General features: G+C 47.5%; 1 protein-coding gene across 1 annotated transcript in view; it reads left to right on the top strand.

The window, feature by feature from the left end:
• The window catches only part of CASQ2 (calsequestrin 2), a 28,541-nt gene extending 10,259 nt beyond the window's left edge, over nucleotides 1-18,282 (top strand). Inside the window, exons 2-11 of the mRNA XM_084304084.1 lie at nucleotides 2,689-2,773; nucleotides 3,979-4,079; nucleotides 5,723-5,834; nucleotides 6,331-6,404; nucleotides 7,213-7,343; nucleotides 10,279-10,324; nucleotides 12,758-12,812; nucleotides 13,333-13,433; nucleotides 13,698-13,772; nucleotides 16,238-18,282. Of these exons, the coding sequence (XP_084160210.1) occupies nucleotides 2,689-2,773; nucleotides 3,979-4,079; nucleotides 5,723-5,834; nucleotides 6,331-6,404; nucleotides 7,213-7,343; nucleotides 10,279-10,324; nucleotides 12,758-12,812; nucleotides 13,333-13,433; nucleotides 13,698-13,772; nucleotides 16,238-16,441 (984 nt within the window). The 3' untranslated portion in view covers nucleotides 16,442-18,282. The remainder of the gene's footprint in view (nucleotides 1-2,688; nucleotides 2,774-3,978; nucleotides 4,080-5,722; nucleotides 5,835-6,330; nucleotides 6,405-7,212; nucleotides 7,344-10,278; nucleotides 10,325-12,757; nucleotides 12,813-13,332; nucleotides 13,434-13,697; nucleotides 13,773-16,237) is intronic.
• The last annotated feature ends 5,549 nt before the right edge of the window (nucleotides 18,283-23,831 follow it).

The raw sequence follows: 23,831 nt of genomic DNA, 5'->3' as shown, positions 1-23,831 counted from the left end.
AAGAGTCGTCCTGTCATCCACATTTTCTAGACACATTTCCCCTTCCCAGCAAGCTCACATACATGCCCCTGAAGAGCCACCTTGCATACGCTGCACGTTTGCATACGCTGCTCCTGATCCAAGATTCCTCTTTTGCAAACATGCCTCACTCCCCACTCATGCCTGACCACTTGTCTGTAGCAGGTGTTGCAGCCTCACATGATGAAGGCACATATCTGAGCTTCTTCAAACACCCCCAAGAAACTCTAACCATCTCCTGCTTGCAGCAGTCAAGAGCTATCGGGATCAAACTGCTTGTACGAACATAGATATAAGTAAGTAGCCAGTGAGCTTGGAGCTAGATCAAGTGTGTTTAATGACTAGACAGTTTTCTTTCCTTGGTCCTTCCCTATTTTACTTCTGATCACAGCATGGCCAGAGACTCAAGCTTTGACTGAGGAACCTCTTGCTGCTCTACACAACTGCTTCAGCACAGAGAGTGACTGACAATGTCCCCTAAAGCTGCTGGCTCCATCCCTTTTTCCAGTAAAGGCACAAATACCCATAAAAGAGAACAAAAAGCAACTTCTCCCACTACTACCTGCTTGCATATATCTAGAGAGCTCACAAGAGGGGTCCATCTCTTGCTGCTTTATCAGGTTATCTGCTGCTCCCAGGTGTTGTAACACGTCAGGCCACGGCCTGAGCCAGGAGGTGGGGCACCAGAACTGGTAAGACCAATGTTTTGGTGCATGAAATACAGACTCTGCTCTGTAGAGATCAAGAGCCCTGAACATGCAAGCCTCACCTTTATTTCAACCTGGTAAAGCTGTGTGCTTCCTCCATAACGCGGAGCACCCCCTAAAGACAACAGGCCACGTGGCTACAGGGAGATAAAGGCTGCGGTAATTGCATGTTGCTGTTCCTTGATGAAGATCTGAAAGGAAGATGTGGGTATCCACTGCTGCAGGGGACATCCTCTGGAGAAAGAGGCTGTGATGCTCTAATTGATGGCTGATGGAGAACGTCTTTCTGGAGGGCTTTGGAAGAGGCCTGAGGACGTGTATTTGTTGAATGTTTGTTGAACCATGTTCTCCACATAAAGGTTGTCTCCCTTCACATGAGCAAAGTCCCTGAGCCTAGAGTGTCTGTTGTCTTCCCCAGAATTTTGGTGAAGGGCTGAGCACTGCCAGCGTGGGGAGCTGCCCCGTGGCTTTTGCTCCTTGATGCACTGGATCGCTGCTCACTCTTGCCACAGCCGGCTGCAGGCAGGGGTTATTTATAGTGGGGGAGCCAAGGGGACACGTGGCCACAGGTGCTGTGGCACCAGGTGACATTCAGATCAGCTTTGAGGCCAGAGGGGAGTACCAAAATGGCCCCTGGAGGAGGGCACTGCTCATAAATCAGCCTGCCACCTCTCTGGGAGCCACTTTTCTGCTGCCATCTCCAGCTTTCTGTGGCTGAGAAGAGGTAGAGACATTCCAGAGGCTTCCGACCCCTCTTCCCCATCCCCAAATCCAGCAGGGTTTTGTGAGGGTGATGGGGCAGCAGCATGCTCCCCAAGGTAGGAGACATAGTGGGGATGGCAAGGAAGGCCGTCAGCATCGGAGGCATCAACGGAGAGGCAGGGGAAGAGGAGGAGGGGGTGCTACAGCTGCTTGGTGGTCTCAGGATGATGTTACCACCCTGGCAGGTGCCTGTGGCAGGGCTAAAGGAGCCATCCACTCGCTTCCCAGGGCGGCCACATGTCCCAGGAGCCTGGGTGGAATTCGCAGGGTCCTGCCGCGGGGCACTTGCAGCGCTTCTCTCCTTTCCTCAGATATCTATTTTCACGAATCAGGCAGGAACTTGATATCGTCGAGAGGCCCCTTCATCAAAAATGATGGGAGCAGAGCAGCAGTTTCCAAAGCTGCGAGGAGACAAACACGAGTGTGGCTGGGATTAGCCTGGTTTCCTAAGGAAACCGGGCAAAAATAGGGACCTGGCACAGGGGGCTGGCTGAAGCCAGGGCAGGAGATGTGGCTTAGGGTATTTCACAGCAGAATGGACTGCCTTGGCTGGCAGCTCAGCCATGCTGCTTTATTGCTCTGCTCTTACCCTCTGACTTGCCCACAGGTCAACACAAGCCAGAGCATTTAAACACCACTGGGTTTGGGTTTCTTTGCAGGGGGATAGCAAGAAAAGCAATATGGGACTGACATGGGGAGAAAGGAGATGTGGGGTAAGGCCATGAGCACCTGGCAGTGCAGCACCACTTTGTTTTTGCAAGGCCAGGGAGTATTTACCACCAAATCATGCACAATCATTGCAGTGCCCTGGCTTGGAGCACTCCCAGAGCTAAAATAATCTGCAGTGCCCATGTGTCATGGGTGCAGGTTTTTCTCCCAGCCATGCCCACTGCTTTGGTGTCCCCATTGCAGCTGGTAGCACTTTCCCAATGCCCAAGCGTGAAAGAGCAGCTGGCAGCACGTGGTCTCACCAGCAAGCTCGGTGCTGCGACACAGTGGGAAGAAATCCAACCCGTGTGACCTCCAGGCAGCCTTATCTCAGCAAAGAGGCAGCATGTGATGCATGCCACCCATCGGCACCGCCTGGAAGCAAAATATGGGTCACTTGTGCCTGCTGTGCCACTCTGGCAGGGCACAATGCCCTTTAGCTACCCTGTGGTGTTCATGCTGCTAATGCTGGGCTCTGGTTCCTCTCCCACAGCTGGCAGCTCAGGTCCTGGAGCCCAGGAGCATTGGGTTTGGGATGGTGGACTCCAAGAAGGATGCCAAACTTGCCAAAAAGCTAGGTGAGTCCCATGTTTGATATGTCTGGAACAGCTTGGGAAGAGTACAGGAGGGATGCCTGCTGGGAGAGGAATGGTTGGAGAGCTGCCAGGCAGAGAAGGACCTGGGAGTGATGGTGGATAGTCGGCTGAATATGAGCCAGCAGTGTGCTCAGGTGGCCAAGAAGGCCAACGGCATCCTGGCTTGTATCAGGAACAGCGTGACCAGCAGGGCTAGGGAGGTGATCGTCCCCCTGTACTCAGCTCTGGTGAGGCTGCACCTCGAGTACTGTGTTCAGTTTTGGGCCCCTCGCTACAAGAAGGACATCGAGGTGCTTGAGCGGGTGCAGAGAAGGGCGACGAAGCTGGTGAGGGGCCTGGAGAACAAGTCCTACGAGGAGCGGCTGAGGGAGCTGGGCTTGTTCAGCCTGGAGAAGAGGAGGCTCAGGGGCGACCTTATCGCTCTCTATAGGTACCTCAAGGGAGGCTGTAGCGAGGTGGGGGTTGGTCTGTTCTCTCACGTGCCTGGTGACAGGACAAGGGGGAATGGGCTTAAGTTGCGCCAGGGGAGTTTTAGGTTAGATGTTAGGAAGAACTTCTTTACCGAAAGGGTTGTTAGGCATTGGAACAGGCTGCCCAGGGAAGTGGTGGAGTCACCATCCCTGGAAGTCTTTAAAAGACGTTTAGATGTAGAGCTTAGGGATATGGTTTAGTGGGGACTGTTAGCGTTAGGTCAGAGGTTGGACTCGATGATCTTGAGGTCTCTTCCAACCTAGAAATTCTGTAATTCTGTGATATGCCAGCCTGAGAAGCCAGCCCAATCCTTGTCACCAAGATGGAGAGGGTGATGGTGGCAACTGCATAATACCTGGGGAGGATTTTTTGAGTTTAAAACCCTATTTGGCTTCCTGGTCACTTTTTACATTCACAGAGTTGAGTCTTCTCTAGGCAGAGAGCACGGCCCACACAGAGATCCATTTTCTGTGTAGTGACAGGTTGGTCAAATTTGGGGTGGTAGAGCAAGCTCAGGCTGAGGTCTGTCCCTCATGCCATGACCCACCAGCCAGGAAATTGCCAGGATTATTTCTGACTGGACCAGCTCAGACATCAGGCAACTGCATTTTCCCAGGAGGGGTTGCCAGAGTAATCAGCAAGATGCTCCATGGTAAAAAGAGTGATGTTGTTAGTGATGTGTTGTCCTCATGACGTTTTCTGTCTCCTTCTTTCAGGCTTGGTTGAAGAGGGAAGCCTCTACGTCTTTAAGGAGGAGCGGTTGATTGAATTTGATGGGGAGCTGGCCACAGATGTCTTGGTGGAATTCCTCTTGGATGTAAGCACAGATAAGCTCAGAGCTAGACAAAGCTTCTCAAAGAAGACCTTGAAAATACTCAACTTTGCTAAAAAACAGAGGTTATTTTTATTTGAAACTCCATCCCTGTATGCTGCACACTGGCATACAAATTATATTCGCCAACTTCCCAAATAATCATCCAACCATGAGTTGCCAGAAAAGCCAATATCTTTATACCCCACCAACCACTTACATCTTAAAGACACTTTGCTCCCTTTCCTGTTAGTGGAGTATTCGGTTGCTTGACTAGGGAGCTAGTGCCCCACCTCAGTTAGCAAGCTGGCATGCAAACCCTTTGACATTTGCAAAATCCTTCACTCTTTTCTAAGAGCAGAAAATAAGAGTCATTTTCAAAAACCGTAAAAGAAGTAACATTCCCATAGAACAACTAAAAATAGCTCAATTAATTGAAAAAAAAAAAAATGCTGCAAACTACTTGCCCATTTCTGGAACCAACAATACAAACAATGCAGCATGCTGCTGCCTCTTCAGCAAGCTTACTGAAGTGCACTACCAAAAACTAGAGGAGAACAAGACTGGGGAAGAGAAACAGCTCCCTAGGACCCCAGCTCCCCTTCAGCAATGAGTTTGTGGCTGCACACATTAGGTGTGATGGGCAAAGCACATGCAGGTGGCCTCAGGGACCTCAGTAGGGTCTCTCCGTCCCCACTGATGAGGTGTGCAGTGTAAGGCACTTTGTGAGGCTCTGTTGGCTGTGCTTTGTGGTGTGCTGCTGATGAATCACGTTCTGTGAACAAAGGGGGAGAGCAAGGATTTCTGTTTGTGTGTTTTCCACACGAGGGAAAACACCTAGAAAAGCAGGGTAATAACAGCAAATGCATCTGCAGTGCCTGGGCAGCCTGATCTCAAAGGAAAACAAACCCAGTGGGTCTCTACAGGCTTTACCATGGCCTGCATGCATGTTTTTCTAGTGAAGCCACACCTGTTTTATACCAGTGTTGCCTGGCAAAAGTATAATCTGACCAAATCCTTTTACCAGCAGTGGTTATTTAAGAAACAAAGTTAGGCCTAACGATATGGCAGATTGATCTTCCACCTTCCTCATCAAAAGTGTGATGTATCTGGGGACAAAGCGCAAGTTTAACTCCTTCTGAATAGGTGGATCAGCATGGAAAATATACTTTTAGACTTTCCACTGCTCCAAAACATCATTTGGCCACCTTTTTAATATTTTCCAAAAGCATGTTCTTTGTAATCATCTTTTCCAGCAAATGACACTTAAAAACAAATATATCCATCATTCATAGAAGCCCACAGTCCCCATACCAGCCCCTTTCAACTGTTATCCCTTCTTCTCAGCCTCTCCAAAGCCAGCTGCAATTGCTACCCCTTCTCTCTCATCACAGCAGTCCCTCAACATCTATTTGGGTTACCCTGACCTCTTTCAGCGTCCCTCACGTTGTACCAGCCTGTGCAGTGAACCTACTAAGCTCCCTCTGAAGGTGACCTGTGAAGGTGACCTATGTCTCTTGGTTCCTTGCATTAAGGCAAAGAGCAAGCAGAGAAAATTGGTGACTTCTTCCGTAGTCTGCTAGTGACACAGTGTGACAGTCACAGGTTGGTGCTGGAAATCATGATATCAAATGCATTTGTCGTGGCAGCTGCTAGAAGACCCCGTGGAGATCATAAACAGCAAGCTGGAGCTTCAGGCCTTTGACCAAATTGACGAGGAAATCAAACTCATTGGCTACTTCAAAGGAGAAGACTCTGAACGTAAGATGCATGTGCCCCTTGGGGGACTTGGAGCCTTGTTGGGGGCAATGGAGGGTTCTTGGTTCCTGCTCATGAACATTAAGGGCATGAGATGCCACAGTACAACAGTTGCTGGAGGATGAGATGTACGTTAAGTGCCATCTTGATAAATGTAAAGCAGCAGCAAGCAGGACAACTTTGGGCAGCCTGGCGCCAATGCTGGAGCACCTCCTTCCTTTTCCAAGGATTTTTTTGCTGATTGCAGTCCCTGATCTGTGTGGCACGCTGGGATCTGTAGTTTTCCTGATCCCTGTGGGACTGCACAGAGCATGTCCCATTTGCTGCACATGAAATGGTTCTTGTTTGTAAACCCTGGAAGGGTGGAAGAAACACAGTGCTGTCATCTGCTGTATCTTGTAATACTTTATAATTGCTCTTCCCTTGTGGCTTCTGCGCTGATCAGAGTGAGACCAGCTGTCTATGACATCTTTTCTTCATTCCCTTTTTCACTTTCCAGATTACAAGGCATTTGAGGAAGCTGCTGAACACTTCCAGCCCTACATCAAATTCTTTGCCACCTTTGACAAAGGGGTAAGCATCCACAGACCTCACCACAGGAGCTCACAGCCTCCTTTCTGCATGGCTCAGAGTCTTTCAGTTAGAAAGGTCTAGGCTCTGAAGTAAGAAGTTAAGAGCAAACCTTCCCTAAATCTCTGGGTGTTGTGTTTTGGGTGCACTGGTGCAAAGAATGAGAGGATGTGGTCCTGGGAGTCCCGCTGATACCCTGCTTGAACAGGGTGGTTGGGCCAAATGACCTCCAGAGGTCCCTTCCAACCTCGCTGTTCTGTGAATTTGTGGTATAAATGGGATATGCTCAAATAGGGGTCATCCAAAAAAAAAATGGAACAAGAGGCATAAGGTGCAAGCAGATCCCGTGTTTATCACAAAGCCTTGCTCTTCCTTTAACTTCCACATCTACCACTTACATGGTGTTTACCAGAGGCTCAGGATGTTCCCAGACTTAGTATCTGGCTCCAGCTCCTCATTTTAAGCATTCCTCTGACTTGTGGTATTTGTGTCTGCTTTTTGGGTTTGGCCCTGTTCCAAGACAAAAGGCCATTTCTGCAGTACAATGTCAGATCCATAACCAGCTCCATTAGGCTCGTGAGACTTGGACTCTGGCCTTGCTCTGCCCCAGTGCTCAACACTAGTAGTGCAAAAAGCATCAGTGGTTTTTATAGCAAGGAAAGATTCGTTTGTGTTTTGCTGGCTACCCCTAAGAGTTCAAGCTATGAGAGAGAGAAAACACCTTGACCTCAGCTCTGCCACCAGCAGAGGCTCTGGGTGGGCCAGGGGGCACCTCAGGCTGACTCACCTGTGGCCATCTGCCCTGCAACAGGTCGCCAAGAAGCTAGGCCTGAAGATGAACGAGGTGGACTTCTATGAACCGTTCATGGATGAGCCTGTTCACATCCCTGATAAACCTTACACGGAAGAGGAGCTGGTTGAATTCGTGAAGGAGCACAAAAGGTTCGTAGCATGCATGAGAAGCGAGCAAAGGTGTCCATCATCACAGGCTTGACCCTCCAGGGCAGCCCTTCTCAGTAAAAATGAGGATAAGCACCACCTTTTGGCTGTTTGCTGACCCACACTTGAGATTTTGATGGGTCTTTCTACTTCCTAATCCCACATAAACACACAGAGTTAAATATAAGGGCACAGCTACCTGTGAAGTACTGGACTTTTGCACCCTTAAAAAATACAAGGGATCAGAAAAGAACTAAAGAAAAACAGGGCCATTGATGCTGCTGGGACACCATAAGTAGGGAGATTTGTATTCACACACATACACAGGGTTTAGACAGGAGCTTGTGTCTTGAATCTGCAACTTGGAGACAGATCTCTGCCTTTTATTATTATTATTATTATTTTTTTTTTTTTTTTTAAAGATATGAAGGGGTCCTCTATTTCCCATGTACTCTCAGGTCACTTTGCTGACCTCCTGGACTTCTTGACCTCAGCCCTTCCCATCTTCTTTCCCAAGCTGTTTCTGTCAAGGAGCAGCAGCATCAGGAGGCTGATTAAACGCAGTCAGCTAAATGCTAGCCTAATAAGGCAAGCTCTCCATCAGCACAGAACTGCAGTAAAAACTCCCCATATCTTACATTTCTTGAGATGCTACGTTGCACTCGGTAAGAGCCATTTATTTTGTCAGTGCCGAGGCTCAGAAGGGAATTTAACGGAATCTCAAGAAATTGGATGCCTGCTCAGGTTAGAATCCCTTGATTACCTGTGCAAAATGCTGGGGGTGGACCAGCATTTTGGGGGACACCCCATTTTGGTGTAGCGACATGGGGCTGAGTTCTGCTTCCTGAAGTCACCTACAATGCATTTACTTTGCTCTCTTTAGCACAGGGGAGCAACTGGTGTAAATGTGGAGAAACTCCACAGATATCAATATATATTGGCATGCTCAAAGTCCTTTACGCCAAGCTTCCTTCCTCCAAGACCTTCCCCCAGAAAATGGCTAGAGAAAACATCTGAAAAGCCACGTACAAGTACATTAATATGCATTCATTCACCATAATCTCTAGTTTCTGACAAAGAGCAATGAGGATGCTTTCTGGGTCAAAAATTGTATCCCTGACTTTGCGCTTAGTGGCTATTTCTTTGATTTTTATAGTCATTTTTTTTTAACCTCATTTCTAGTTTGATGCTGAAAGTATCCAATTGTAATGGGTTCCACAGGTGAACTATGCATTGTATCATATGAGTATTCCTCTTTGTTCACTTTATACCTGTTACCTAATAATTTCACTGTATGCCTGTTAGATCTTGTGTTATGAGGAACAACCACTAACTATTCCCTCTTTCAATTCTTTTTATCATTCCTGACTTTTTACAGTCACTTCTTTAGTCACCTATTTTTCAACACAATGAGGTCTCCTTCAGTTAATCTCCATGAAACAGAGGCCATTCCATACCTTTGTTTACCACTACCACGTTTCCACTTACCTGTTTTAGTTGTCCTGTATCACTTCTGCAATTAAATGGTTCGAAACACAATCATTTCAGTGTGGGGATGCATAGTGGAGTTGTCCATTGCCATGCCAATATGATGTGTTTTGCTCTTCAGCTGCTTCCTAACCATTTGCAAACTTCTTTTTGCCTTTTGCCTTTGGAGCTGCTGATTTCTCAATTTGTGACACCTGGGCCTCTTCGCTGAGAGGCAATAATTGATGATAACTAATTTAGAGCCCGTTGCTGCACCTGTACAATCAGGGTTGTTTTTCTGCAAGTGCGTTACTTCCTATATGTCTATCCATCATGCAGACGCTCAAGTCTCAGGAGACACCTCTGTAACTCCTCACCGTCAGGCCTGGTGTTGGCCGTCTGAGTAATTGGATATGATAAGCAAATGCTGTCATCTTCCTATTTCCCAGCTTTTTCAGATTATGTAAAAATATGTTATGCATATGATCATGTCAAAGCATATGCTATGAATCTTAATTGGCTCCTCAGAGCCCTTAGGAACCTCTAAAAATGTGAATCTCCACTGCTCTGGTAGCGAGGCAAACCAAAGCGACAGGTAACGCATCTCCTTGATGCCACCTCATCCTGGCCATATGCTGCCACTCCCTTTACCAATTTGTCCTAGGCCCTCATCGACTGACACTTCTTTTTTGGGGCTGGTCTGCCACAAAGAGCTGCTTTGCTGGGGGAACCTCCCTGGACACTGATGCCACAGTCAGCAGAGCTGCAAAAGGCCACTTGTACTTGTCTGCTATGGGCTCGTGTCCCTTGGGTGCTCACCTCTCAACCTGCTAGGCTTTCTGACAGGCTTCCTGCTTTGGATATGTCCAAAAATATTTACTATTCCTTTTTCTCATCTGGTTTGAACTACTTCTCCAAAAAATTGCTCTGGTTGGTCTTGCAATTTAAATGTTCATTCCATTGGATATTATGATATAATTCTTCTTGCCAGAGGTTATTTTTTGCTTCAGCAGAGTCTGGGGGGATTTTTATGATGGAATTAAGCTGGGTTGAAACTAACAGAAGAAGGGAACAAGGCCCCATAGGGAAAAAAAAAAGAGTGTGAACAGCCCGGGGACTGCAAAACAAAAGTGAATGGGCCAGCTCACGCTCTCAGCATAGACAGAACAATCTGCCATGTGTGGCACTGATTCCCCCAGCGTGCCCCAGCACAGAGAGGCGTCTCATCTTCCCGAGTACAAATAACGTCTGCACTGACTCGAGAGGGGGCAAGGGCAGGGTTTTATCACCATGCATGAAAGCAGAAGTTGACCTACTCTGCCCCCAGGCTCACGCTCAGAATGTGATGGCTTACAGTTCTGATTCCAGCCACTGATCAGATGTGCCATGGTGACCTTGACCTTGACACCAACAGTGTTGTGTGTGACAGTGCTAGACGTGTCCTCAAAGAGCCTTTTTGTCTTCTTTTCAGAGCCACCTTGCGGAAGCTGCGTCCAGAAGACATGTTTGAGACGTGGGTAAGCACATGTGCGTGCGGAGCCTTGCATCCCCTGCTTGTTTCCAGCAAGAAACAAACCCATTCTGGCTACCGAACCACATCTCTAAAGCTCCAGCCTCTGGATAGGCAAAAAATAAACAAACAAACAAACAATAGTAATAAAATTTTTTCCAGCATCATAAACAGTTAATTCCCAAGACCCAACTATTCTCTCCAAGAAATGGAAGACCAGAAGCTGGTCTCAGTTAAGTAACTACTCCAGCCTCCCCAAAAGGTATCTGTTGTTGAGTATCTCTGAAGCAACCAAGGAATACAGATGCAGAGCACCGTCGGGAAGGATTATCTAATGGGCATCAGTGATGGTGGTGGAGCGACCATGGTGGCCTTCTCACTGGGGGAGTTACGGAGATTGTACCGAATGGATGACTCATGGAAGTTGTGCTGGAGCAGCTGTACAATTCAAAATGCAAGCGAGGGCAGGCAATTCAGCTAATTATATAGATTGCAAAGCAAATCATCTGTTGATTGCTCTTCTCACAGCGTGGGAAAGCTGCAAGTCAGCGGTCATGAAGAACTAAGTAGCAGTTTGGAAAAGATAGCATGCACAGGTCTCTCCTGGTCTGCAAAGTAGGGGAAGAGGGATGGGGTCAGAATTAAAGAAAAATTGTGTATTACAAATTATTCCTTTGCTGTGAATGAATAAGATGTTAATAGCCATTTAGGGAACTTTAACTGTCAGCTGAATGCTGGAAAAAAATTTTAAAAAAAAAAAAAAAGCTGAGCAGGTGCTTTATAGATGTTAGAGTAGTTGCAGTCATTCCTCCAAAAATCTCAGTACAGCAGTTTTAACAGCATTCAATATATAACACGAAATGCCATGGGACTCAGAAGCACCAAAAACCCTGGGAATCTTTAATACAACAAGGCCAGAGGTAATAAAACTGTATCAGGAGTTATGAGTCACTAAGGCGTGATAGGTTTTCATTTGTTTTGAAATACAGAATCTGTGTAGAACATGGCTTCCTAGATCCATTGAAGTCCCTCAAAGTTATTTTCGTGGGCTTCAGTGGGACCCAAATTTCACAGGCAGTGATTTTGATTTCATACTGAATACATTCTAAAATAACCTCCAGACAAGTATGAATTGTCAGTGGTGGGATATTTGCTTGAAAAACAGCCTGGGAATACAGAGCTCGCCTCTGCTACAAGCAGGAGACTTGCATCAACATCACAACAGGCTGGGTTCTGGTCTTGATGCAAGTTCAGAGAATCACCAGTGGCCTCACTGGAGTTACTCCAGCTTTACTTGCTGCATTGGAGGTCAGAAAATAGGTATATTAGATAACAATATATATATACTTATATATATATATCGGTTTTATATATATTTGTATTTTTCTGTCTGACAGTGCTGCTGGTAAATATGGAGAAAAAGCAACTCTATAGATTTTGCCAGCTGTAAGTGGCCTGAATCCCAAAGTAAATCTGCCCAGAATGCTCCTGTGAAAACATATTCCCCAAAGACACTAGCAAAGGCCCAACACCTGCTATTGTTTTTAAAGATAATGTTTTCCACTTAATCTTTCAGTGTTGTTTTTTTTTTTTTTCTCTCAGTTTTTGATGGTGGCTTTGTCACCTCTGGGCTCAGAATGGAAAAGAAATTAGCATTTAGATGGGAATTTCTTCTCGCATTAAAACCAATTGAAATGGAAACCAGGACCAGCAGCGGGTGAGGAACGCGAAGCCGTTCCGTGGGAGATGACATTCATAGCAGGCGGATGATGAAGCAGCCGGCAGATCGATTGGCCTTTGCCAATATCATTACCCATTGCTCACGTGTCTCATGGAGAGAAGCAGCCTCCCAGGCTGTCATTTCTATTCCCAATTCGTTTTAGCCTCAGATTGAGCCTCCCACTCAATGCCCTTCTCTGTTCAGAGACCCTCACATAAAGCAGAGACCCTTCCCTACCCAAATGATGCCAAATAAGCCACCTCACCTCCCATAATGGGAGGGAACATCCTTCACAGGCCCTGAAGGAGGATGTTTTGGGGCTGAGTGTGATGGGGAGATATTTGTTGTCCCAGAAGCAGTTGCAAATTGACGAGGTAAGGTGACCTTGGGCATGGTGGGTGAGCCCCTATTGCCATGCTCGTGGGTCCTCAACATTCTCTGCAAGCAAGGATTTGCCCCACACCATCAGAAGCAATCTCGCTTTTGCCATCACAGTGCCCACCTCATTTTTAGTCATGGCACTTCAGCAATGCTACCCAAATAACCTGGTTCAGTGCCTGCTGCTTTCACAACCCAGCCTCACCTCGGCTCCCATTTCTGGTGTCCCAGCGGGGCCTCCTTTTGTGACTGTGTGTTCGAAGGTATCCCACCACTCTTCGTCTCCAGAAACCACCCTGTCCTCTCTCTCTGGCCCATCAATAACAGTTTTGTTGTTTGCAGGAGGATGACATGGAAGGAATCCATATCGTGGCCTTTGCTGAAGAAGATGATCCAGGTAGGAGGCTATTTTCCTCCTCGCACGACTCCCACAACTCCTACAACCAGCAAGGAAGTTTAGGCCTGGGCACCGAGATCTGTCCGTGACCCTGAGTCTGTCTTGCTGTGTGAACTGGGAACGTGCTGAGGGCTGTTTTTGTCACATGCATGCAGGAAACCCGTGAGCACTGGTTCCTGAAGAGCCGTGGAATCGGTGATTCTCAATGCCATCAGCGTGCCGAAAAGCTTCGGCCTCGCAGGGGCTCAGCTCCTCCCTTGCCACAAGAAAACACTGACAGTGTTCCACTCCGTGGAGGGATTATGAGGCTTAATTCATGCGTAACTAATTTCAATACCCGAGGAGGATGCTCCAAATTAAAAGCCTTATTATCAGAAGAAAAGGCAGGGAGACAGCATTTTAATGAGAATTATAAACAACTCCTGCGTTCACAGAGGGCGAGGGAAGTCAAAAAAAAACACAAGCAAAAGTAGCTGGGTGTTTGTGGGAGAGGGCTGCAGAGGTTTTTCTGTCATTTCAGACGGCTTTGAGTTCCTGGAAATCCTGAAGCAGGTTGCCAGGGACAACACCGATAATCCCGACCTGAGCATTGTGTGGATTGACCCCGACGACTTTCCTCTGGTGAGTGGCAGGGGCTGGTTTCCTTCCTTGGTTTGGTGCCTGGATGTGTGCACTCACAGGAGCGCAGGAATCGCCCCAGCCCGTGCACAGGCTGCAAAGGAAGGGACGCAGGGCTAGGGGCGATCACTGGGAGCTGCTCATTTGGGTGGCCTCTCTCCCCTCCTGCCTCCATGTGTGGTCCCCTCCCCATGGGTTGTCCAGCTGAATTTAGACAAAGGGGTATTGCAAAGGTCCTGGTCTGAGTTTTGTTTCTCGCTCCCGCAGCTGATCACTTACTGGGAGAAGACCTTCAAGATTGACCTGTTCAGGCCACAGATCGGCGTGGTGAACGTCACAGACGTGAGTATCATCTGTCCAAAAATCTGGCAATCCCAACATTAGAATGCTCAAAATGCTGGGGCCCAAGGCAGAAAACAGATCTGCTGACATCAGTAGGATTTCTGCCAAGTTCAAGGAGACCAGGCTTTTTCCCTGAGGAAGAAGCATCAGGACCACCTCATCCCTTTTTCAAGTGGAGCTCTAACATCTCCAACGTTGGGGTTTCAGTCTGAGCATGTTTCTGCTGCTGAGCTGCACACAACACACTTCTGCCAAGGACAGGAGTGTCCTTCCTGTGGCCTGAGCTTCAGGGCTTTGCCAGGTTTCAGTTTCCAGGTCTCACATTTCTACCCTGTCCTGCAGCACGCACCTTTGTCCATGCTGCTCTGATTGAACCTGGCTGGGTTTGTGGAGGAAAAGTCATGCTTAGAGCAGAGAACTGGGGAAAAAGGAGGGTGTTTTTGCAGCAGAAGCAGAAAGGCACAGCTTGTGTGTAGGAGGGAAAGATGGTCCCCAACAGATGATGGGGAGCAACCTCACAGATCAAAAATGAATAAATAAATGCACAGCTGTGATAAGAATATGACATAAACTGGTAACAGAGGGATCCTGCTGGGGTGAAGAGGCTGTACTAGGGTTTGTCCAGGCCGTCCTTCGTCTCAGCCACCACTGTGCAGGAGGAGGTGCTGGAGGGACTGGGGTGGGAGGAGGAGACGTGTCCACCTCCCCATCTGCCTTCAAGCTGGTCTGATGTCAGGTTGCCTGTGCACAGTGGCAGGGAAGGCAAAGCAATGGTGTTTTAAAGAAAGCAAAGGCCCTGTATCTTGCCCATCCTGTTGAAGGGAATGAGAAGGAGGTGCTCATGTTGGCTTAGGAGCTACAGAGTAGGTGCAATGCTGGCTGGATGTGCCTGGAGTTTAGAGCAGCATCTGTTGGACCATTGGGCAGACAAAGAAAAAGGAAGAGAGCCAAGGTAGCATCTGTCACCTACCATCATGAGATAGAGGGACAGACAAGCCAGAAATTGAGCCCAAGTCTTCCATTTTTTTGTCTATATTACTAGCCCGTGATATATCTCTCTGCTGTATTTACTGCAGTTGGCTGTGTTTAAGTCACGTCAAAGTGACATTAAACAGCTATCAATGGAAATTCATGAAAGCAGGACTGTCAGCAGCAAGAGAATCATTTACAAAGCAGTAATAGGCAGGAACATATGCCTTATTATCTGACAGCCACTAAGAGACCTGTAGAAACTCATACTTTATCTAGATTTGATATAGTAAACGTTTCAGATTGTTGATTATAGTATTTGCAGGTTTTACTTCTTTCCTCTTAAGTCTGTTTTCCATTCCTCAAGAGAGAGATTTAAGAAAGTTCTAGGTTGGCTGGTGATATCTAAAACAAACACTGAGCTCATTTCGCTATTTCAGTGTTACATCACTGCTTTCAGCGGAGTTACACAGGTACAAAGTGAGGCTTACACAGCAGAGAACAAATAAACACTCCTGTTGGCTTCAGTGGACATAACCCTTCTGACCCCATCACTTCTCTAAAAACCTGCCAATGCAAACAGCAGAGCTCCCAGAGGCCCCCACTGGCCCCGGCACATTGTTGTGGCTCAGGACTAGTGCCATGACACGCTGCAGAATATTGCTGCTCTTTTTGCAGAGGATCTTCTCTAGATGCAATGGGCCCACTCCTCTCCAGTTTGTCTGAACGTGTCCCATTTTGCCACAGGAACAGTCCTGGGGTCAGGGACAAGGTCATTTGCACGAAGTAAGAGCTGCATGCTCAGTTTAAGGAGGAAAATATTGTAGAAGAAACACAGCATAAGAAAAGCCCTTGCTTTTGCAACATCAAATGCTGTATGAGGTAACCTGACAGCGCCTCTGTGAAACAGGAGGCTGATCCTGTCTCACAGAGAGGGGACAGCAAAGAGAAAAAGGCTTACTCAGGTGTTTGCCCAAGGAACCTCTAGCAAAACAGAGAGAAAATCTTTCATTTCCAGGTCTCAGAGATAATCTAAGCCGTGCTTCCTGTCCCTGGCTAATAGCTGCAATTAGACAGCACATTCTTACTCCATTTTAGACGTGTTGTTACTGAACTCCCCACTTCACCCTTTCAGTTTATGGAAGCAATTCAGACAGCTGGAAAAAAAAAGACTGGGGGGTGGGCATAGTCCAGGTAAAGACCCATAGTCCAGCTCTTGCTGACAGGTGTAAGCAGTGCAGGAGCAGGAGCAGGCATCAGGCACACAACACAGGGTGAACAACACCATGCTCTCCTCTAAACCCATCAAAGAGTCCCACTGCTCGCAGTCAGATGCAATGGCACGTTGTGGGGGAGCGGTAATTTTGGCAGAGAGATATTGTGGCTGGTCCTGCCCACAGGCAGCAGGGAGGGAGCTAATGGCACCACCATCCCTGCATCCTACCCGCAGCCCAGTCCTTCCCACCACAGTAGCAACGAATCTGATCTCTTTGCAGGCTGACAGCGTCTGGATGGAGATCAGAGACGATGACGACCTGCCCTCGGCCGAGGAGCTGGAGGACTGGATAGAGGACGTGCTTTCTGGGAAGATAAATACTGAAGACGATGACGACGATGATGATGACGATGATGACGACGACGATGATGACGACGACGATGACGACGATGATGATGACGACGACGATGATGACGACGACTAATTGTGACTCTGTACAGTTTGACTTGTGGGGGCTGAGAGGCCTCCCCCCGCGGCAGGTCCCTCTGTTGGAAGACCTGTGTTTGAGCGTCAGCAAGCACCGCCTGCTCCTCCTTTCCCCCCTGCCCTGCTCTCCCCACCCTTGCTGGGACCCCCGGCCTGATTCTCAGCGGTGCTGAGCCACCAGGACTGCCCCCGCGGCGGGTGGCACCGGCAGGCAGCCAGCACCGCTGTAAATCATGCCTCCTTAGGAAGGACAATAGGAATCTGCAGGGAACCTGCCCCAGCGCCCAGAAAGTGCCCGCCTGCTCGCTGCCAGAGGAACACAGGGAGCCTATTTGCATTTTCTGTGCTCATTGGCCCCGTGTGTACATCCAGAGACCAAGTCTCACTCCAAGACATAGGGAAGGTCACTGTAAAGTTCAGCCCTTTTATTAAACAAAATGCCCTTTGCAGCTATTCTGCCAAGACCACCGACTCTTGCAAGTTCTGCTGCAGGACACCGTAGCTACTCATTAACATGCTAGGAGCAGCAAAAAGGTTTGGGAGAGGAGGAAGGTTTTAGGGACACTAGTTAATTTTTAGTGAGTCCATAAAACAACAGGATACTCCTGTATCAAGCAAAAGGCAGGGCAGGCCTTGTGATATAGGACATCACATCTTGGAGGTTCTTGAACTTGGAAGTTTTTGAATGCTGGAAAGGCTGATTCAGGCCTGAGCTCAAACTCTGGAGGCTGAAGACCACAGCACTGAACCAAAACATTGGTTCTTAAACTCAGAGAAACACCAGAGCACACCCCAGGCCAGTTCCAAACTTCTTCAGCCAGGTCTGTGCTGGGGCCACCTTCCCTTTCAGGTGAGCTTCACCTGGATTAAAGGTGGTTCACGAGATAGCATACTCCTGCCCATGGAATCATTCTGAGGGGCTCACCCTGAAGCCCCCAGTTCCTCACAACCTTCCAAGCTTTAGCTGACTTTTAACTTAAATTCCACAATAGCATCTTTTCCCATGACTAAGCTGCTAGGATGGAACACATCCATCCAACCACATTAGATGCTATGAGCAGTGAAAGCATTCGGGCTGTTTGGTCTTTACATATTCACTTGCAAAGTCGCTCCCTGCTTAGAGGCTGAGATGTCCCATGGTAGCCTGTGAGAAGCTCTTTTTACTGCAGACTGAGGAGATCAAGGCGTCATTTCAAAGCCAAGGGTGTCGCACACAAAGCAACTCAGTCCTAGCGAGTGCAGCTCCATCCATGTGCAGGTCACTTCAACAGTTAGGTCTCCCTGCTTCCCCATGCCAGCAGATTTCAATTGTCTTAGCTTATTAGGTTTGACAATAGTGCAATGAATGGAGAGCTTGGAGATAGCTTTATCTTTATAAATACATTTATAAATATATTTTCCAGTCATTCAGACTCGTTAGCAAAGATAGGGTACACATGTCCTCTCTCGAAACAGACAAAAAAACATTGATCTGGTCTTTCTTATGCTGACTCATGTCAGAGATAAGTGATGTTAGTGGAAATAACAGCGCAAGGGGCAGGAGAATCAGAGCTTACTATATGAATGCGAATTAGCCTGATGAGAAACAAGGTTTACACACCATATATTTCCTTTACTGGATGAACTGCAAAGCAAGATTTTATAGATTTTTTTTTTTTTTTTTTTTTCCTGCCTGTTGGTCAGTCTTTTTGTCTCTCTCCTTCTCTCTATACATGAGCTGAAATAGAAATTGGAAATTACTGGTATAAAAAGGCTGACGTACTGATATACTTCTCCATGTGCCACGTCCCATTGGTGGAAGGTGCCAGCATGAACAACACGCAGCTACATATCTGTGTATCTCTATGCATATGAATTAATACCATGCTGACGTGGAAGATGACTGTAGGCCATGCTACCTCCTCACTGAAGATCAAACAGTCAAACAGCACTTCTGAGGCACAATCTGTTAGATAATAGACAGGACAGCAAAGCCCCAGGTCAGCTATTATATGTTTGCCCTTTCTTGCTTCTATACGATGCATAAACACTGCCTGGAAGCCTCAAGCCAAGTGTGTTTGGGAGTGTTCACACTGGCATTGAGAACAACTCAGGCCCATCCCAGAGGACCTGGTGGATAGAGTCTTTTGGAAGGCTTGAAATTCAGCTTGCTCTCAGTGTAGAGGTCCCCTCCTCCATGTACCAGCCTTCTGCTCTTCCCTTTAAACCATTTCAACCAGGGGCTTGCTGGAGGACCCCAGCTTAGAGAGAGGGGGAGCAAGCCAGACTCATGGACTCGTTTATGCACATAGGTAGGAAACAAGAACAGGCTAAACTGGCAGTTTAGTAGTCTTGGTCTGTGATTAAAGGACAAATGCTGCTTATGTTGCTCCCCTGAGAAGAGTTCATGCTTATCTTTACCCTGGGGCTATTCTCAGGAGTAAAGTGTGCAAGATTTCATCCTGCACACGGTAACTTCTTTAGCAGCCTACAAAGGCCCTGCAGCTCCAGGTCAGCCATTGCAAAGTCCCATCACTGCCTATAAACATGAAGATTAAATGAAGAATCACTCTATTGCCTTTCCCAACTGGCACGTTCCCTGGACATCCCAAATGCCTGTGTGCTTTCCATATAATACCTCTCCTACCACATGGGATGCACTTCTAGTCTGATACACCCTGCACATATCAGATACTCAGAGGGCATAATTTTGAAGAGACAGACCCTGCAAATAGCACTGCAGATGTGTTCAGGTGCACAGGTGTTTCGCAGGCACACACATGTTTCAGTGCATCAAGCAACAGAGCTTTGGGGAAAAAAATAATTTAATTGTACTTAGGCTTATACAGCTGCTAGAAAGTCTGAGCTCATACTACAGCTGATAGGCTGGTGTTGGTGATTTATGGAAAATTTCCCTTGAGTTACGAGAGAAAGGGCTGCCACTCATATGGCTGCCACTCTTCATGGGCCCCCCTTTCTCTCTTCCCTTCAACCCGTTACAGTTTCTTCTAGTTCTTTTTGTCCACAAAGAGGATCACTTCATCTTCTACTTACAAAGCCAGAAGTGCCCAATCCTCTTGACTCCCTTCTTTTGGGATAAACCCATGAAAAGTTAAAAGGTGTTGCAGAAGGGGGAGGATTGCAGCACTGAAGGAGCAGCAGGCAGCAAAATCTCTCCCCTTTGCCCCTAGCACCCACATTTGCAGTGACTGAACCACTGAACAAGGCAAGGCCCCCACGAAGGAAATGGCAACTTGAATTTGAGTGTCTTCCTCGCAGGGACAGGTAAGCTACCCAGGTGTTGTGGGTTATGTCTGATGAGGTGGGGGCAGCTCTGCACAAAACCCCTAAAATATTTCAGTTTCCCAATATATGACCAGTGAAAACAGCTTGCTTGCCAGCACACTGGCACCAGCAGACTCCTCCATCATGTGATGGCTACACCCAGAGCACTGGGAGGTACTGGTGGGCAATGGTGCATTTTTGCACACAGCTGGGGACCAGGCTGACTTGCTCCTTAGGAAGTGCAAGATCACTCATGTGAAATGAGAGTCCCTCCCTCCTGGTCCCAGGGAAAAGGCTCCTTTGCTGTTGAACACATGGCAAACTCAGGAGTGGGGAGGTCCCTGGGCATAGGTACTCCTGGGCTGTTCTGACAAAAGTACATACAGCCACAGCATGTCAGTAGCAAAGGCCAGTACATTTGGATGAGGAACCAGAAAAAACAAACAAACAAACAAACAAACAAACAAAAACTTCTTTATTTAAAAAAAAAGTGTGTTTGTGCACGTGGGCAGCACTGAGCATTTCTGCAGGCAACTCTGTTAAATCTTTCCCTGTCTTAACAAACAGTTCTTAATTGTTCTTATTAAAAAAAAAAATTAAAAAAAGTTCTTTAGCTTTAATTAGATATTTATGCTAACTGGATCGTAATACATATAATGAAATACACCCTCATCCAACTGAGACTGCTTCAGGCTGATCAGTCACTTCCAAGTACCCAAACCCTTGCCTTACCAGCCCCCATGATGGTGAGGACCCTTCCCAAGAAACACATGGCAAGAACATGAATTTGTATGCTGCCTCCTGAGACGTGGGAGGGTGCTGGATGGGCTGTACCAGTGGACCATGAACCACCACCAGACATGAACCATCAAGGAATAATGGCTTTAAAGTAAAAGAGGGTAGATTTAAATTAGTTATAATGAGGAAAATCTTCACAACGGGGGTGGTGAGACACTGGCACAGGCTGCCCGGAGAAGCTGCAGATGCCCCATCCCTGGAGGTGTTCAAGGCCAGGCTGATGGGGCTTGGAGCAACCTGGTGAAGTGGAAGGTGTCCCTGCACTGCTGGCTGCAGTGACACAACTGTGAGCATCAAACAGCTTCGAGGTGTCCCTCCGCTCCTCAGCTGCTCAGTTCTTGTCCTTTCGTTGTCACTCCTCTGCTAAACAAGGTCTGAGCTATTAACAATCAAGGGAGAGGGCAGCCTGACAAAAAATACAGACCAGATCTGTGGTGCGGAAGCACAGAGGAGAAAGCTTCTTGCTTTGAAACAGACATGAGGACATGTTGGAGAGGCTCTGCGAACCAGAACTTGCTCTGAGCCAGTGTCAGCCCCTTGGGAAACAACTCCAGAAGGAGAGGACAAGGGAGGCACACTGGAAGTCACAGGCTCCTTCGTATTCTAGAGGCCAGCAGTTTTGCTGGTGTTTCTGAGAACAGGGGTGGTGAGTCTCCAATGCTGTCAAACCAGACCTCTTGGCTGTTTCCCATCCCTGAACAGGTGGGTACCAGCTGCTTCTCTGTGTCTGTCCACACACCCTATCTAAGAAATGATTTGGGGATTCATTACCGTGGCCAAACAAAAAACACTGCCTTTGTATTCCCAGGGATACAATTAATTAGACAGGAACGTAGCACTTCCTGGCTGCCAAAGTCTTGCAGTCCTGTGAAAATGGGGTAGGTTTACATCTGGATCTCTCTCTGCTCCAGCAAAGCTTTGGCTTTGAGGAAACCTCACGCAGCCAGTCAGACAATGATGCCTGGATATGGGGGTGGCAAAGCATCTAGGCCCTCAGGGGCAAAGCAAGCTGCATCCTGGTGAAATGCCTAGCCACTTCTACACCTCGGGCAAATATCTGCAGTGTGCAGGACAATGACACCTGCTAGACACTGGAAGTGACCGAGCTCAGCAAGATGTGCAATTAACCCCAGTTATGAGGCTGCACGAGTAAAACTGAGTACTGAGACCCAAGACTTGTGTGGCACCCACTGTGCTGCAGCTTCCTCTGCCCATGATCCAATTCCCTACCCTTGGTACCACTGACATCGCGCCCTCCTGGCCCAGTCCTCATCCAGGAAAATGTTCCCTGCCAGATCTAAAAAGTGCAAAACTCTTAAAAAATAATAAAACGATTAAAAAAAAAATAAATTACTCTGCTACTCCAGCTGAGCTCCAGAAGAGCAGCAAAGCTTTGTGCACAAGAAATAAACCTTGAGTGTTAAACAAATCAGACTTTGCTCGAGGGATTATCACATACTTCAGCAGCAGCTGGAAAGACAACTACCTGCCCGAGAAGACCGGCAGCTGTCCTGACTGTGCCCTTTGTCATCTGTGGGTGGCAAATGACTCGAATGGCCATAGGCAACCTCCTCTACTTGTGCTCAGAGGAGAATTTACCCGAATCGAGTCCCTCCATCAGTCACATAGGTAAAGATGAAATGATGCTTGACCAGAGATATTGGCCTGGTGTTGGATTTTGCTCTAAAATTCAATCCAATGTGTCAAAGCCCCACTCCTGCTAGTGATGAAGGAAAAGAGGTTGCCGAGTGACAAAAGTAACTACAAGTTTGAAGAACGTTTTAGTCCCCACAAAATGAAATCACTGAAGGAATTTGCAAAGCTTCCCACAGTCTAGTTACTGAATTACTAAACCAGTTTCTCCCAAACACTTACAAAGCAAAATTATAATCAAGCGTAGGATCTGGTATTATGAGAACTCAAGAATGAGCTTTTACAAAATAGAAGCTAAAAGATTCACAGATCTGTTTCACATCTGTGGTGCAGATATAATCAGCGCCTTCTTGTTCCCTCTTTTAAAGCGTGCCCACATCATCTGACTTGTGCTGAGGGGAGGTCCAAAGAGCTAAGAAATTCTGAGTGTCTCTTAACACTTCCACAGAGGCTGAATCAAATGCGTTTTGTCAAGAACTCCCTTCCCTCCGCTTGTATGGAGCTATTATTCGTGTTATGTTTTCGAGTATTAAAAAGAAAGGAAAAAAAAAAAAAAAAAGACAGAGAGAGAAAGAAAGAAAACCAAGACTGTAGAAGTCCAAGCATTCGGAAGCCTGATTTTCACCTTTGGAAAATCAGACAGAAAATGTTGCAGTTTACAGAGCAGCTTTATGCCTAGAGCAATCTATGGTGTCTCTGTTTTTAAAATCATACCTTCATGTTCCTAAGGATGCTGGAGGGAAGAAACACACCCTGTTCTCCAAGGTCTCCTCTACCAACTTCGCACTGCCTCCTCCTTGTCTCATTGTCTCTCTTGAGGCTTTGCTCCTTCCTCCATATTTTGCTCCACAGACAAGGTGGCCACACTAAGGTATCCTAAATGCACTTAAACAAGTTGTCTCCCTTCTTGTTGTGCTAAAGCATACAGAGTGCTGCCCACACAGAGCCCAAAAATGATTGTTCACTTTGTCTTGGCCGTGGCCCCACCAGCTAAGAGCCATTCTGCTCCTCCTGCGGGCAGGACTCACGGGCTCAGGGAGGCAGGCAGGTGGCAGCACGGCTTCCCCGGGCTATTTGAGCTGGGACCAGAGCAAACCAAGCCATACAGAGAAGTGATCTTCTTCACCCTGTTCAGCTCTCCAGATTTTGAGGGGCAAGGAAGATCAGCTCTATGTTTTGGAGGTGGATGGCAGTCTTGGAGTGGGCTCCAACTTGACCCCAGACCACCGTATAAACACTGGTGTGAAAAAAGAAACCTTCTCCAAGTGTATTTTGGAGGGGCACAGGGAGATGGGGAAGAAACTGGGAAACAGCTTTCTTTCTGCTGGAGGTACTCTCCATTTTACTAACAACACGCAAGCTGACAGCAGGGCTGCAAAACTTGTTGGAGCATTTCAAAGCAGCCAGAGTAACTTGGCTGATAATGATTTATGCGTATGCAATCACCACACCGAACTATCCCTACCTCCATCTGCGAACACGTTGTGTTCGCTGCTCCCTCTCCTCTCAGCACCGACTGGCTCGGCAGCGCACGGATGCTCACATGAAAAGGGATCAGACACCTCTGCCCCCATGGATTAATTGTCAGCACCGGAAAGGGCTGCGACCTTAGCCCATCACCTTCCCGGTCCAACACAAACGCAGGAGCGGTGTTGAAAGATAAATCAAAGCCT

This window comes from Netta rufina (assembly GCF_964035555.1).
Source record: "Netta rufina genome assembly, chromosome: 1".
In the NCBI taxonomy this organism is placed as follows: Eukaryota; Metazoa; Chordata; class Aves; order Anseriformes; family Anatidae; genus Netta; species Netta rufina.
This window is presented reverse-complemented; position numbering and strand designations above follow the sequence as displayed.